This window comes from Lipophrys pholis (assembly GCF_963383615.2).
Source record: "Lipophrys pholis genome assembly, chromosome: 12".
Classification (NCBI taxonomy): Eukaryota; Metazoa; Chordata; class Actinopteri; order Blenniiformes; family Blenniidae; genus Lipophrys; species Lipophrys pholis.
The window spans coordinates 24993845-25007238 of NC_137641.1; the positions used below are offsets into that span (position 1 = coordinate 24993845).

A 13394-nucleotide genomic window follows, 5' to 3' on the forward strand; every position below is an offset into this window, starting at 1 on the left:
AGACCTTGATTCAGTTGGTTAGAGTAATAAAAACAAAAAGAAGGTCTTGGTCAGTAGTGTCACTATCCGTCAGAAGTTGTCCAAGGAAGCAAAATGGCTAATCCTACAACCGGTTCACAAGTAGAAAGTGAATACCGATGCATGTTGCCCTTTGCAAGATTACAGAACATAAAGCACACAGAATCCATGACTCCATGGGTCGGGGCTGCTTGGCAGCAAAAGAGATTCCCACAAGATCAGTCTGGTGGTCATAATGTTGTGGCTCATGTGTGTGTACAAAGGTTTTAAAGCGACTGAATAGAAAGAAGCTTGGAAAAGATAAAATGCAAACAGCAGGAAGATACCAACATGTCTGATAAAGATACCGAGTTGCATGTAGTCACACAAAGTAGTTAATGAGATGGAAAATGATGTACGGCTGCATTAAAAACATTCTCAAAGTACCTGCCGGCCTCCCAGGCCGCCGCTCTCACTGGCTATTTCCGTGTGTGCGTTTATTCCTATTTAAGAGGCAATCTCTGCCGTTTGAGTGGCAGCAGGAGGTTTGGAGGGCAGGAGCTGCTATATTCGTGGCGCTGGAGGTCCTCCTGCTGATTCATAATTAGACGTGAACCCAGAGAGCCCACTACGGGGGGAGGTCAGAGGGGTGAGGAGGGAGACGTGGGAGGAGGAGGGGGAGAGCTGGCGCCCGCCTGATGGACACCAAATGAACAAATTATGATGGCCCCCTCTGGGCGTGATGGGGTCAAACGCCCCGCGCCCTGCCGCTGACAGTTCAATTTCCCTCCAACGCAGCCCCATTCGCCGGCTGCTAATTATGAATGAAAAGTTATCAGCCTGAGCCACCCCGCCGCACACACGGACAGCGGTCGGAAGAGGTTTGGGGTGGGCTGAGGCGGGGCGGGTTGGGGGATTTAAGAGGCATTTGTGAGAGATCCTAATGTCAAAATGTTATTAGAGGGAGCGGTAGCATGCAGAAACTGGGGAGAGGAGGAGGAGACAGAGGAGGAGGTGGGTCAAAGACAGTGACCAGGGTTAATCTAAATGCCTTTGATAACCATGCAGTAATTCTCTAAAAAGGCCCGAGCGCTCAGCTGAGACAGACTCGCTGCCTCTGTGGGCAGATTGCTGAGAAATAGAAATGACACTGAGGCCAGTGTACAGGTGTGTGTGTGTGTGTGTGTGTGTGTGTGTGTGTGTGTGTGTGTGTGTGTGTGTGTGTGTGTGTGTGTGTGTGTGTGTGTGTGTGTGTGTGTGTGTGTGTGTGTGTGTGTGTGTGTGTGTGTGTGTGTGCGAGTGTGTGTGGGGAAAGAGCTCCAGCGTACATGCACGGGGAGGGGCTGTGTGAATAAAGGTGAGGTTATTTACCCTTGTCTATGAATCCCGTTGCCCATCATGTATTTATGCATAGAATTGACTCTAAATCAGATGTTGATGTGCAAAAAGTTCCCTGTTCTAATCTGCATTTCTATTCTCTATTACTCCCTGGCCTTCACCTGAGGAGAAGAAATTGACTAACAAGACTTGTGCTGCATAAACGCTGGCCTGAGAGCCGCTGTCAATCATACTGAGTGACAGGCGGTCGGGACTGCCGGGCGGACGCAGAATATTAAGACCAACTCGCCAAGTAAGTGAAGCAGAAGAGCTGGGACGGTGCAGCGGGGCGATGAGACGGGCAACACGCAAGTGTTTAGGCCAAAACAGTTAAAACACAGACTTGAGAAATTAGACTCCCGCTCTAAACCAACTTGTGGGTTTTCACAATAAGTTATCACAAGAGCTACTTCAAACCACGAATTTGCCTCTTTTTGTTTCCCCCTAAACCTTTACAAAAATCTTTAATATGAAAGTTATCAATGCCAACTTTACCTGCCACTTAAATTTGAGGTTAGCTGCATATTTACTCTTCAGGTCAGTCTTCATAGACATTTTAAGCAGGAAAACCTATTTCTGAGGATAGTTGTCATACTTAACTGTCTTTGTTTAGATTTCTATGTCGCTATGAGCATATTCTCTCACTGTTGCATTGTCTGCTTTGATCAAAGTTTCCTCACCACTATAGTGACAGAGCACCTACGGCTTAATCTTTAGTATGAGTTTATGCATCTGTGGAGCTAAAGCCTGACTTCAAGTCTACAAAAAGAATCATTAAAGTGTTGGTGAAGGTCTAGTAGTAAGGATCTGATGATTCCATAGAGCCAGAAGTGCACCGATTTACCAACACAATATCTCGGTTACAGCATTGTGATCTATTCTTAATTGTTTCTTCCGCAAAATTAGTGGGACAGGAAATCGAGCAAAGCCAAAATGTAGCACACCTGGCTTTTAAACAATTGATGGTGACTTTCTGACACTGAAAAGTCAGAAAACATTGATGATATATTTTTAAGCTCAGTAGAAAGGCCATTCATTTCACAATAATTTCAAAAACACCTAATCTCCACAAATTGCAGTAAAAGGTGTGAGTATCGATTCAGTGCACCAGGAGAGGATTATTACATTACACGTACAAAACAGTGACGATTGTGTTCCCAGGACACAGGAGCTTATTTTGTTTTCTGAGGTCTCGTGGTAATATTTACCGTCACTAGTAATTGACTTTGTCAATACAAGTTAACTTTCCAACTCTTTCTGATGGTTCTCCTTTATTTTGTGTGGTGATACGTGTGAAGTATTGTTTGGATTAAAATAATCTTATTCCTACACAAGTTAAAAAGATTTTCACAATCTAAATGTAGTAAATGACCTAAATTGTTGACATATGAATACTTCTGTGAGGTAAAATAGACATTGAGTTCAAAATTGTCAATTAGATCACGTTAATGGGAAACAAATAAAATGTGCAAAAGGTCATCTGAAAATCCAGGCTAAATATATTATCAGTTGGTGCGTGATTAAAACGATTTTTACTGTTTTGTGAAAACAAGCTATTTGAGAACAGAACAAAGCAAAGCGATGCACTTATGACATGAATACAATAATTGCTATATTGAAGCTCCTTTCAAGAAATTTACCTACAGCAAGATTAATTGCATGTATCTAATTAAATCCAATTAAAAGGTATGTGCCAAACAGTTAAATGGAAACAGGACATATTCCAACACAAAGATAATGTTATGATTAAATATTTAAACCCTTTGTGGATTCAAAATCTTCAAACAACAGAGTGGCCTGGCTTCAAGTGACACACAATAGACACAGCAACCGCAGCAAGAAAAAAATGGACTGGACATATTCCCGTCTCCCGGGGGAAGAAAAGACAAGATACAAAATACACAAGACGAGCGGAGCCGCTCACAAACCGAGGAGAGAAAGGAGCCGTCACACGAGGAAAGGTCAACCATCAGATATACACAACATGGAGACACGGGGGACGCAACATCTGACAGAGAGAGATGGAAGGTGACAGGAGGAGGGGAGAGATAAGGGGGAGAGAGAGAGGGAAGCGTGGTGGGTGGACTTATAGATGAGACACAGAAATAGAGTTCAAGGGTGTGGAAGAGCAAAAAGACAGACTATAAGAGATACAGGAAACAGGCAGAGCTGCTGTACCGTCCTGACTGGCTATAAATATAAGAAGGCAGGAAAGGTCAATAGTTGGCGTCTGGAGCTGAAATGTTCCACAAGGGAGAGAGGCTCATTTCACCAACTCATACGCTGCCCCACAGTACCGTCAGTGTCAGCCACAAACGGAACAATCGACTTTTAACAACACATGGAGATGGAGGAAATGTCATCCGGTGTGTCTCTAATGCTGAGACATGAACACACTCAGGAGAGTGAAACCACTAACCTGCATGGCGGGCGAGACGTTGGACAGAGAGAGGCCCTCCAGGTCGGACAGCAGGCTCGGGGAGAAAGCCAAGGACTGGGGCGTGTTTGTCGGCGAGGGAGAAACTGATGGAAATGAAGAAGAAAGACTGGTTTCAAGCTCAAATGTATACATATCAGAAAACTATGATCAACAAACAGGAAATGACCAAAGTGATGCAAGGAATTAAAAAAAACAAGAACCCACACACAAGGAAAAAACACTGAAAAATAGAAGTGAAGATTTCTTGCAGAGAGCCCACAGAATACGAATGAATGATGAATGAATAGGCTCGGTTAAAAATAAAATTATTGAAAGAAAATCGAAATTATTAATTATCTTGAGTTGATCTTTCATTTGCATCTGCGACACTAATTTCTTTCTAACAGATGAACAAATATGAGCCCAACTTTGAGCTCAACCTTAGCCCCTTCATGATATCGTTTAACCGCACAAAAGAATAGGAACCATAAGCAGATGTAGGTCGAATGCCTTCACTTTTATTACATATTCAATACATACAAGGAGAAAAACTTACAATCATCAAGATCCAAGAGAGAAACTTCCTTCTTTGGCTTCACTGCCGCCTAAAGAAAGGATGGCAACAGCAAGAAAGTGAGAAACTAAGCATGAGGTGTAAAAGATGAACACTTAACAAGGGAAAACCGGGGATTATTGTAACAAATGGCTTTTCTGACAATGTCTCAGATATATTTCAAAGGGTTACTATAAGAGATTATCTTTTTCCAATAACCTCTTTCTCCTGTATCATCCTCCCTTAGCGAATGAGGAACTCCTCACAGGCTTATCTCTTCTCAAAGTGTGTTTTTTCTTATTTGTTAAAAGAAAACTTTCAGGGGTTATGTTTGAACTTCTTATTGAGCTGAACGTAATTTTGTTTTACAACGGTTCAAACACAACATACTTCCTTTATAGACATTGTGATCTAATCCAACAAGATCTGCAAATGTGGACAAGCTTCATCAACAGAATGAATGTTTGTTCAGCTTATCTGTCTCATCCAGTTATGTAACCGCAACATTAATGCAGCATTGTAGGAGAATAGCTATGTGCTAAACTCAGCATAAACCAACTTCTCGTTTCGCCAAACCAGCTACACTAACCGGCATGTAACGTCTCTACAGAGACACAATAAATAAGTTTCTGAATATTGGCTCCAAAGCATTTCGTGCTATAAACTGGAAAGTGCTCAGAGTGGACCAGGTTGATTTTAAATGGTTGCTGATTGCAATAATAGGAAGATTTACAATTGTTCCCAGGGTCACTGGACAGATATTTCAGCATCATCACCAGTGCTGCTTCTCAGGTGGTGACAAAGCCATCCTCAAAAGGAGGAAAAAAAAAAAACCCTGTCTGGATTTATAGGTGACATGTCGGGAACCATCAGTCGTCGGTCACGCACGGTTTCGTGTCACAACCACATTTGCGCGACTGGCTTGTCAGCTGTTGACTGCTGGGAATTACTACACACACTTTCCACTCGCAGCACAAAAAGCTCCAATAAAAACCCATTTAAACAAACTAATGTCTTTATCACCCTTCTCGATACTCTCCTGGCTCTGATCGCGTCGCATAAAGAACCATAAAATTCCCCTGCATACTCCAGGCTGATCAAACACGGGATGAGAGGCAGACAGAGGGAAAAGAAACACAAGTGGATACCAGCAGGGTGAGTGAGAGTGAAAACAAACCATAAAGTTAGAGGCGTATCTTATCAGATTTTCTCTGATTGATGCTTGGTGGCAGTAAAAGAGACGGAAACCTTGTTACTAAAGGGAGGAAGAGGTATGAGGAGAGAGCGGGGAGGGAGGGAAAGAAAGATACATAATTCATAGGCCATGCCCAAATAACAAAGTGTATGAAATGAGAATTTCATAGTGCAGAAAAACAACTACAGGGTAAGAAATAATGTGATGAGCAAAACTGGTATGGAAAAGACTGGGAGGGCAGAAAAAGGTGCAAATGAAAGACTTGAGGGGGAGAAATGGAGATACCACAAAGCCAGATAACATCCTAGAATATAATTTGTGACTTTGAAGGTTTCAGCACATGGAGAGCTGAACAGCGCAGGGCTTTTATCCTGTTTACATTCTCACCACTGGTTTATGCATGATGTATTGTAAATAATAAATGTATAATATCTTGCATAAGGGATGACCATTACAGCTTGATATATGCATGTTTCCTTTAGTTTTCTTTGCAAGGGCATTCAAATATTTGATATCAGTTCCAAGGCGACATCTTTTTGTATTCATCACCAGATAATGAAGCACAGTGGCATGCAGTGCGTTGCCATGGCTGCACAGATCAATGTAAACTGGGGTCTATTTTTAATATCTGGTGTCGTTGATCTACACAGGCAATGAGGGGATGATGAATAACTGCAGCAATACTTTTATCTCCTGGAACAATAGACAGATGTGAAATCCATCCTGAATGCTAAACATTTAAACCTTTTTATTTAGATCCAGTTCCAGCATGGATGAAAACTTGTTTGCATATTATTGTATTCGATTTAAAGTTACTGAAATGTTTATGACTGTCATAAAAAGATATAGTTGTGCAACAGTACAGCAAGTGATTGGGCAAAATAAATTCAGCGTGGCTTACATGCAATTTCTCAATCAGACGACATCCTTTGTTATTCGAGCAATTCTATGAAAGCTATTTGTTAACGTTGAAAACTTATGGGGAAAATGCCTGCAGTCTGAACTTTCTCTTCAAAGAAGGTACGGAAAAATGCTCTTCAGTAAGTATTTTGGGTAGCTTCCTTCAGGCCATAACGTTATATCATCAGTATTTCAAATTGAATGCTTCTAATGTTGTAGAAAATTTGAAAAATGTTATTTAACATAAAATGTAGTTTCACAATCTATAAACCTGAAGTAACACTGCCCAAACAACCTGTTAAAATCACTGCATCACCTTTGATTTCGGCTTTGCATCATTCTTCTTCTGGGGTGGAGGAGAGTCAAAGTCCGAGTCCTCCTCGGAGTCCGTCTCCGACTCCGACGAGGATTCGGCTGACGAGCTGCTCTCCTGGGTTACAGGTCCATTCCCGTTTTCATCAGATTCACTGCAGCACACAGGAGAGCCATCTCAGACATGGGATCAATATGACCAGCATATCATGCATTAAAAAAAAAGAAAAAGAAAACGGCACTGAAAATTAGACTTTTAGGTGAAACAAACTTTCATTTAAGTAAAACAAATGGTCACAAATAAACCTGACTGTATCTTTTCTCTTCCTCCTTTATTCAAACTGAAAGCATCGGAACAACGGAGATCAATCTGTTTGTTTGTGAAGTTAATTCAATGTAGCGTTCACCTACAAAGATTTTTTCCATCTTTCTCCTCTCTCTTTCACTTGCTCTGTCCCTCTTCAATTTGTCTCGATAATGAGTGTTTACTCCACCTGCCTGGGATTTTCAGCCGTTAAATTAATGAGGGGAATTGTGACGGTAACTGGCTTTTTAACTTGGGCGATGATGAAAAGCCAGTATTAATTTGGCCTACAGATTTCATTTGCTGCGAACAGGAAAAAGTGATATAAATCACTGTGGGCCTGATTAGGCCCTGCCTGAAATGACTGGGCCATAATGAGGGCATTATGCCGTGTTTGTTGTGGAAGCACTGGGGTGAGCTGCTCTAATTACTGTGTGTATGCGTGTGTGTGCGTGTTTGTGTGTGTTTGAGCACTGGGGTGAGTTGCTCTAATTATACTCTCTAATGGAGAGAACAGGGTCAGCCGGCGGCCTGTCACACAGCAGGATCAGGTACAATCGGTGTGAGTTTGTGTGTCCGTGAGCAAATGAAGTAGAGTGCATAAGAAACTAAATTTGGCGGTGTGTAAGAGCGTGTGCGTGAGCATATTCAGTAGTAATGACTCAAATCTCATTCATTGGTAACACCAGGCTGCTAAATGACCAATCAAAAGTCATTATCCATTAGCCATGTAAATGTGGGTTACGCTACTGGAGGAAAATTCTCCTTGATTAGCTTGTTAATGGAACTCACAGTGACGACATTCTTGCAGCCATGCCAGCCTCAGACTGTGTGTGTGTGTGTGTGTGTGTGTGTGTGTGTGTGTGTGTGTGTGTGTGTGTGTGTGTGTGTGTGTGTGTGTGTGTGTGTGTGTGTGTGTGTGTGTGTGTGTGTGTGTGTGTGTGTGTGTGTGTGTGTGTGTGTACACGGATGCGGACACATCCACTACTGCATTTATATTATGGAGACTTGTCACTGTTGTAGGACAGCAAACAAGTTACAATCATTAACCTCTCTGGTTAGAAAAAGGAAAAACTAAAGTCAGGTTTATGGAAGTAGTGATGGTTTAATCAAAACGGTCTAAAAAGAATGGAAGCCCATGTCATGGCTCCAGAATGCATTAGTGTCTACACTTATATCACAGGGATTTTCAACTGGAAATGAATATTAAGGCCCCAGGACGAAATATTAAATTTTTGTAAATTGCAAAGAGTGACATGGTTTAGACCGAGTTTTAGGTTAGGATTAGATCAAATGTTGTTATGGTTAATGGGAGAAGAGGTCTGTGGGAAATGATCTGTTTGATTTGACGAACATTCACAGCGAATATCACCTTTTTTTATCTCTCAAAGGACTCTGCCACTTGTCAGACCAATTGCTTATTTATTATATCCAACAGGGGTTTAATTTAAAAAAAAAAGTATGAAATTGAACTAGAGTGGTTATGGGGACACAGCATTGACTTAAAGACTGTATCTTACTTGATGTGATGCAAATTTTTTCTTTTGATTCCCAATTTTATAGAGTGATCGCAAATTTTCCAATTTATTTTGAAAATTACTACATTTTTCGTAAAGTCCTTAGCTCATTTAAATGAATATTTTCTTAAACCTTAACAGTTGAAAAATGATGAAAATGTTTATCGTGCCTCAAGCAACTCGACATGAAGCCTCGAATTCTCTCAAACCAGTTAACTATTTCAAAAAACTATTGATAGCAATACAATCACAGATAGCCACACTGGCTGCATTATTTGTACACGATTTAGATTTCACCCAGATATGATCAGAACAACAGAACGGGGTTTTTTGGCACACAGTTACTTGAACATACCTGGTTCACCACATACAAACTTCTAAAATGCGCCAGTGACACATTTTTCCTCTTGAAAACAAACTAAACATATCAGGAAATTATCAGAAAATAAAGTAGTACTGATAGCACTTTGGAATTAATACAAACTCGCTTCGGGGGATTGACAGATAGTCAGATGAGTAAGATATAAGTTAAGGACTTTCAACTGTTTTTGATGGCCTGTGTGTTGCTATGAGTGATAGTCGCTTTAAAATGATTATAAACATGCAAATATCTGGCAGGTAAAGTTTGAGAGAACAGGAGAACAGAATTAACTCAAGATGTAAACCGGGCTGTCACTCACAAAGTCTTCAACAGATGGAGGCTGAGATTACTGACGCAGCAGAGTACTTCTCACATTTGTTGTTGCTACTCGAAAACACACACCTGTCTAATTAGCCGAGCGAGAAAGGAGCAGGAAGCATCTGGACTTTTTCACGAGGAAGAGAAATGATGCGCTCAGGCTCCAGCAGACAGTTGGGACTTCACCGTACCTGTCAGGAGCAGCCGGCTTCCTTTTCTTTAGCGGGGCCTTTTTCTTCTTTTTCTGTTCGGATTCAGACTCACTGGAGCTCCTTTCAGAACCACTGGAGTCGTTCTCAGTGTCACTGGAAGTCTTTGCCGACTCTTCGATGCTGCTCTCCTCCTCGCTTTCACTGCCCGACTCTAGAGACACGCAAAACATGAGCATATCAGCTTCCATTTAGCAATATAAGGAAAGACTGAAGACCCCCTCTGATTTCTTTAAACGCTACAGCCAAATATTTAACACACTCACTCTTACCAACATATAACAATAGGAGCCTTCAACTAAAAAGAAAGAAAAAAAGCAGATTTTATTCCTCAACCTCAGCAGGCCAAGCTTTTAGGGGCCCTGGGACCTCTGGTATTTCTATGAGGAACCACAATTTAAATGCCCTGTGGATCTGTAGTACCGTACGTGTTCTGCATACACATCAATTGTGAAAGGGCTTTAGGACACAGACATAAACAAACCTTCACTGCTGCTGCTGCTGCTGTCTTCACTGCCACTGCTGTCAGATCCTTCATTTTCTTTCTCCTCTTCATCATCAGAGTAGAACTTGTCATCAGATTTCAGTTTCTTGGCCTTACTGGCTGTGGGTGCCCACTCTTGCACCTGAAAACAGACACCATAGGAAGGCATTCAGATTTTTAAAATTGTAATCATTTGAGTTTGTGCTTTAAGCAACTCAAAATTATATACATATATAAAGGAGTTAACCAGTACAAATAAATAATTTTTATACCACGTTATTTCGTCCTGCACGTTACTCAGAACATTTTTTTTTATTTTATTATAGTCACGTTACGTAGAAAACAAGCAGAAAAAAATGGTTGTTGACTCTATTGCTCTAGTGTTGTTTATAGTTTTATTGGACTCTCAAGGAAATGACACAAACTAACAAGCATGACGCTTAAGCTGCAGTTGAAAGAAAATGCACAATCGATAGTATCGCTGGCTGAAAAACAAAACTATGTCATTTTAGTTACGTTTGGTTTATAACTTTGCAACAAAGCAAAAACAAAGGTCGTTCAGGTGAATGGAGGTCAAGCATGAATGTTAATTTTCACAAAAAGAAAGACCAAATGTGATCCAAATCACAAGACATACTGGAAACTGATAACTCATGAAGTTACGCTCCTGTAAATATACTCTTCTGCAAAGTCCCTATGTGAATGCATTGGCTATAATTCATTGGTTTACTTCACATAAAGAAAGACACATTGTATACATTCACATACTCCAGAAATGGGATTTACTACAATTAATTTAGTCACCACTGATTAGTGTGTGTGAAGAAAGCAGATAACTTACTGGTTCAATGACCTCCACGTTCCTCACAGACTGGTCAGGAGCGACAGCAGGCCAGTCAGAGAGCTCCTGGTAGCCCGAGGCTTTAATGTTGAGGCTGTGTGAGAGAGTTCCCAACTGGAAACGATCTCGATCTGGAAAGTGAAATTGAAGAAAGCAAAAGGTTGTCGCTGGATTAGCAAAATGAGGGATGTAGTTAAAAAAAGGAAAAAGAAAAAAAAAGTAATGCATGATATAGGAAATGTAATAAGAGGTGAAGAAATGGGGTGCGCTGGCTATAACCTCAGTCTGTTCTTAAGGACATAACCATTAGCTGAGTGTCCATAATGAATAAGTAAAACACAATAACTATGGAAATTTCTGCCTGCTTTTAAGCAATGCATCGTAAGAAATTGTATATGATTATTTTTTTTCTTTTATTCATTTTCAAAGACGTACATTTGTGGGATGAGCAGCAAAGCCAAGCAAGTGTTGCACCGACACAAAAACTCAAAAAATTGGCATCCTACAGATGCATGCCAATTATAACTGCTGCACTATAATTAACAGGATTTCTTGCTATAAAACATTCATTGAAGAAAAAGCATGGTCACAGACAGCTTATTAAACATGCATTTTCGTCCCTTTTTGTGCTATATTTATATAACAATAATCTCTTCCATCATTCACGTGCATTTATTATCCCCTCACTGTGTTTGTGAGTACACTCATTTACTCCTCTCTCCCCCCCAGTGGTCAGCACAAGCAGATAATCAGCGTCGGTGCCTCAGGAGGTATGCTCTAAAAATCAGTGCTTTGCTAACACACAAAAAAAGAGAATATTAAGAATGACAGGGGTGGTTAACCATCTCCATAAACATCCAGTAGGTGAAAACTGCATCTGAATTTTAATGTTGCAGCAGGCAGTTTGTGTTGCTCTCGTCGAGAAGGGAGACAGAAAGAGAAGACAGACAAATGAGGGGAGATTTCTTTCAGCATCTCGGTGTCGGAAAAAAGGTTAGATTAGCTCTACAATTTACCCATCTCATTAGTCCGAGGTAAAGGGGTCTGGCCTAACTGCCCTTCAGAGAGACAGGCGCAGCAGAATAATAAAAACGCAGTCTGATTCAGCTTTGCATGCTCCTGGAAGGACAGCCAAAAGGTTTATGCATGCAGATTATGCAAAATGTATTCAGTGATTTGCTTAGACGATTCACAAAAGCAGAGATGGGGAAAGGTAGAAGTTAATCGTACACCGAGGGGAGGTAATAGGTTTGAAGATAAGGATTAGAAGATGATTTCACAATTTTCTATAGTACCTTTGAAGGAAGACTCGAGCACTGGAGCTGGCTTGGAGGCAAGTAAGATGCGTCGAGCGTACTTGTTGAGGGCGCCGCTCTTCTCACTGGGTACTATCAGCTGTCTGATGAAACGTGTTCGGTCCCTGATGTCGTAGTTCTGGTCGTATTTGCCGAGGTTCAGGATGTATTGAGTCAACAGTTTGGTCTGTGGGGATCAGAATATGTGATATGAAATCAAAATGGAGAATATTTGAGTAGATGGTAAGATAAGACTGAAACAGATTTAGCCAAGTAGAAAGAAATACTGTATATAAGAAGTGGTTTAAAGCTCAATCCGTTTCAAGAATGGACAATGCAATGTATAACTAGTTTTCTTTTCAGTCATGGTTATGAAGTCTATTCTGTTGTTAGTGGACTGTCAAGGAGTCATTGTTGTTGCTGTATGCGTCTTCATCATAACTTAAGGAAGAAAATCCAGCTCGTGGACTAATCAGTTCAGTTTCTGCATTAAATTAGTGAAAGTAAGAATCGACCCCACAGGTTGCAAGATGGCAGAACATCCGTACTTCAATTCAAAACTGTCCTCATAAACCTTGTGTACCAAACGCGCAAAGTACTGAAGATCTTTTTTTTAACATCTGTTAAAAAAAGATCCATCATCACAACAAAGAGAAAGATGATCTTTATGTGTTTAGAAGTGAGACAAACATCAACTGAACCCGAGTTTTCAATCAAATAAACCTTTATTTTCATCCGCAAACTGCCAGTTGAACAAATGACACCCTACTTTGGAAATATCTCTCAACTTCAACGTCAAAGGAGAACAAAAAAGAGAAACCAAGTTAGAGCACTCACATTAACATAAATTATTCAAGCCGGCATAAAAATTAAAGATGCTGCAGCCATGAAAGGCTCGGTATTATAACTCTGTTTCTTTTTTTACTGCGTGGTCTCTATCTTGCCTCCTCCCTCCTCCCTGACACATTATGAGGACCGAGAAGAGCAATAATCGTTTGAGAGGGCAGCGTCTGGGCTCATAAACCTGGCTCGGAGGCCACTATCACCCCATCCTAACTAAATGGGCCTCCGGTCGCCAAGATCCTCCTAAGGGATGCAACATTACATTAAAACTAATACAGCTCAGTTTTGAAATTGGTCTTCTAACTCCAAAAGAAGGCTGACGAAATAAAAAGTTTAAAGAATAATTTCCAAAATCAGCCTCACGGATCAGGCAATTTAACTTCCCATCTCCAAGTAGTATTATATCGGGACTATTTTACCAATCTAAATCTGTATTTTGGGGAGTTCACTTTTGCTATTGAGCCGCTAA

At 40.8% G+C, this 13394-nt stretch overlaps 1 protein-coding gene across 2 annotated transcripts in view; it reads right to left on the bottom strand.

Moving 5' to 3' along the window:
• ap3b1a (adaptor related protein complex 3 subunit beta 1a) overlaps positions 1-13394 on the bottom strand; it is a 63989-nt gene that overhangs the window by 26184 nt on the left and 24411 nt on the right. For both annotated transcript variants that reach the window (XM_080476647.1, XM_080476646.1), the window contains exons 16-22: positions 12083-12269; positions 10788-10918; positions 9947-10088; positions 9445-9616; positions 6758-6908; positions 4350-4398; positions 3794-3897 (exon numbers count right to left, since the gene is read on the bottom strand). In XM_080476647.1, the coding sequence (XP_080332773.1) occupies positions 3794-3897; positions 4350-4398; positions 6758-6908; positions 9445-9616; positions 9947-10088; positions 10788-10918; positions 12083-12269 (936 nt within the window). The remainder of the gene's footprint in view (positions 1-3793; positions 3898-4349; positions 4399-6757; positions 6909-9444; positions 9617-9946; positions 10089-10787; positions 10919-12082; positions 12270-13394) is intronic.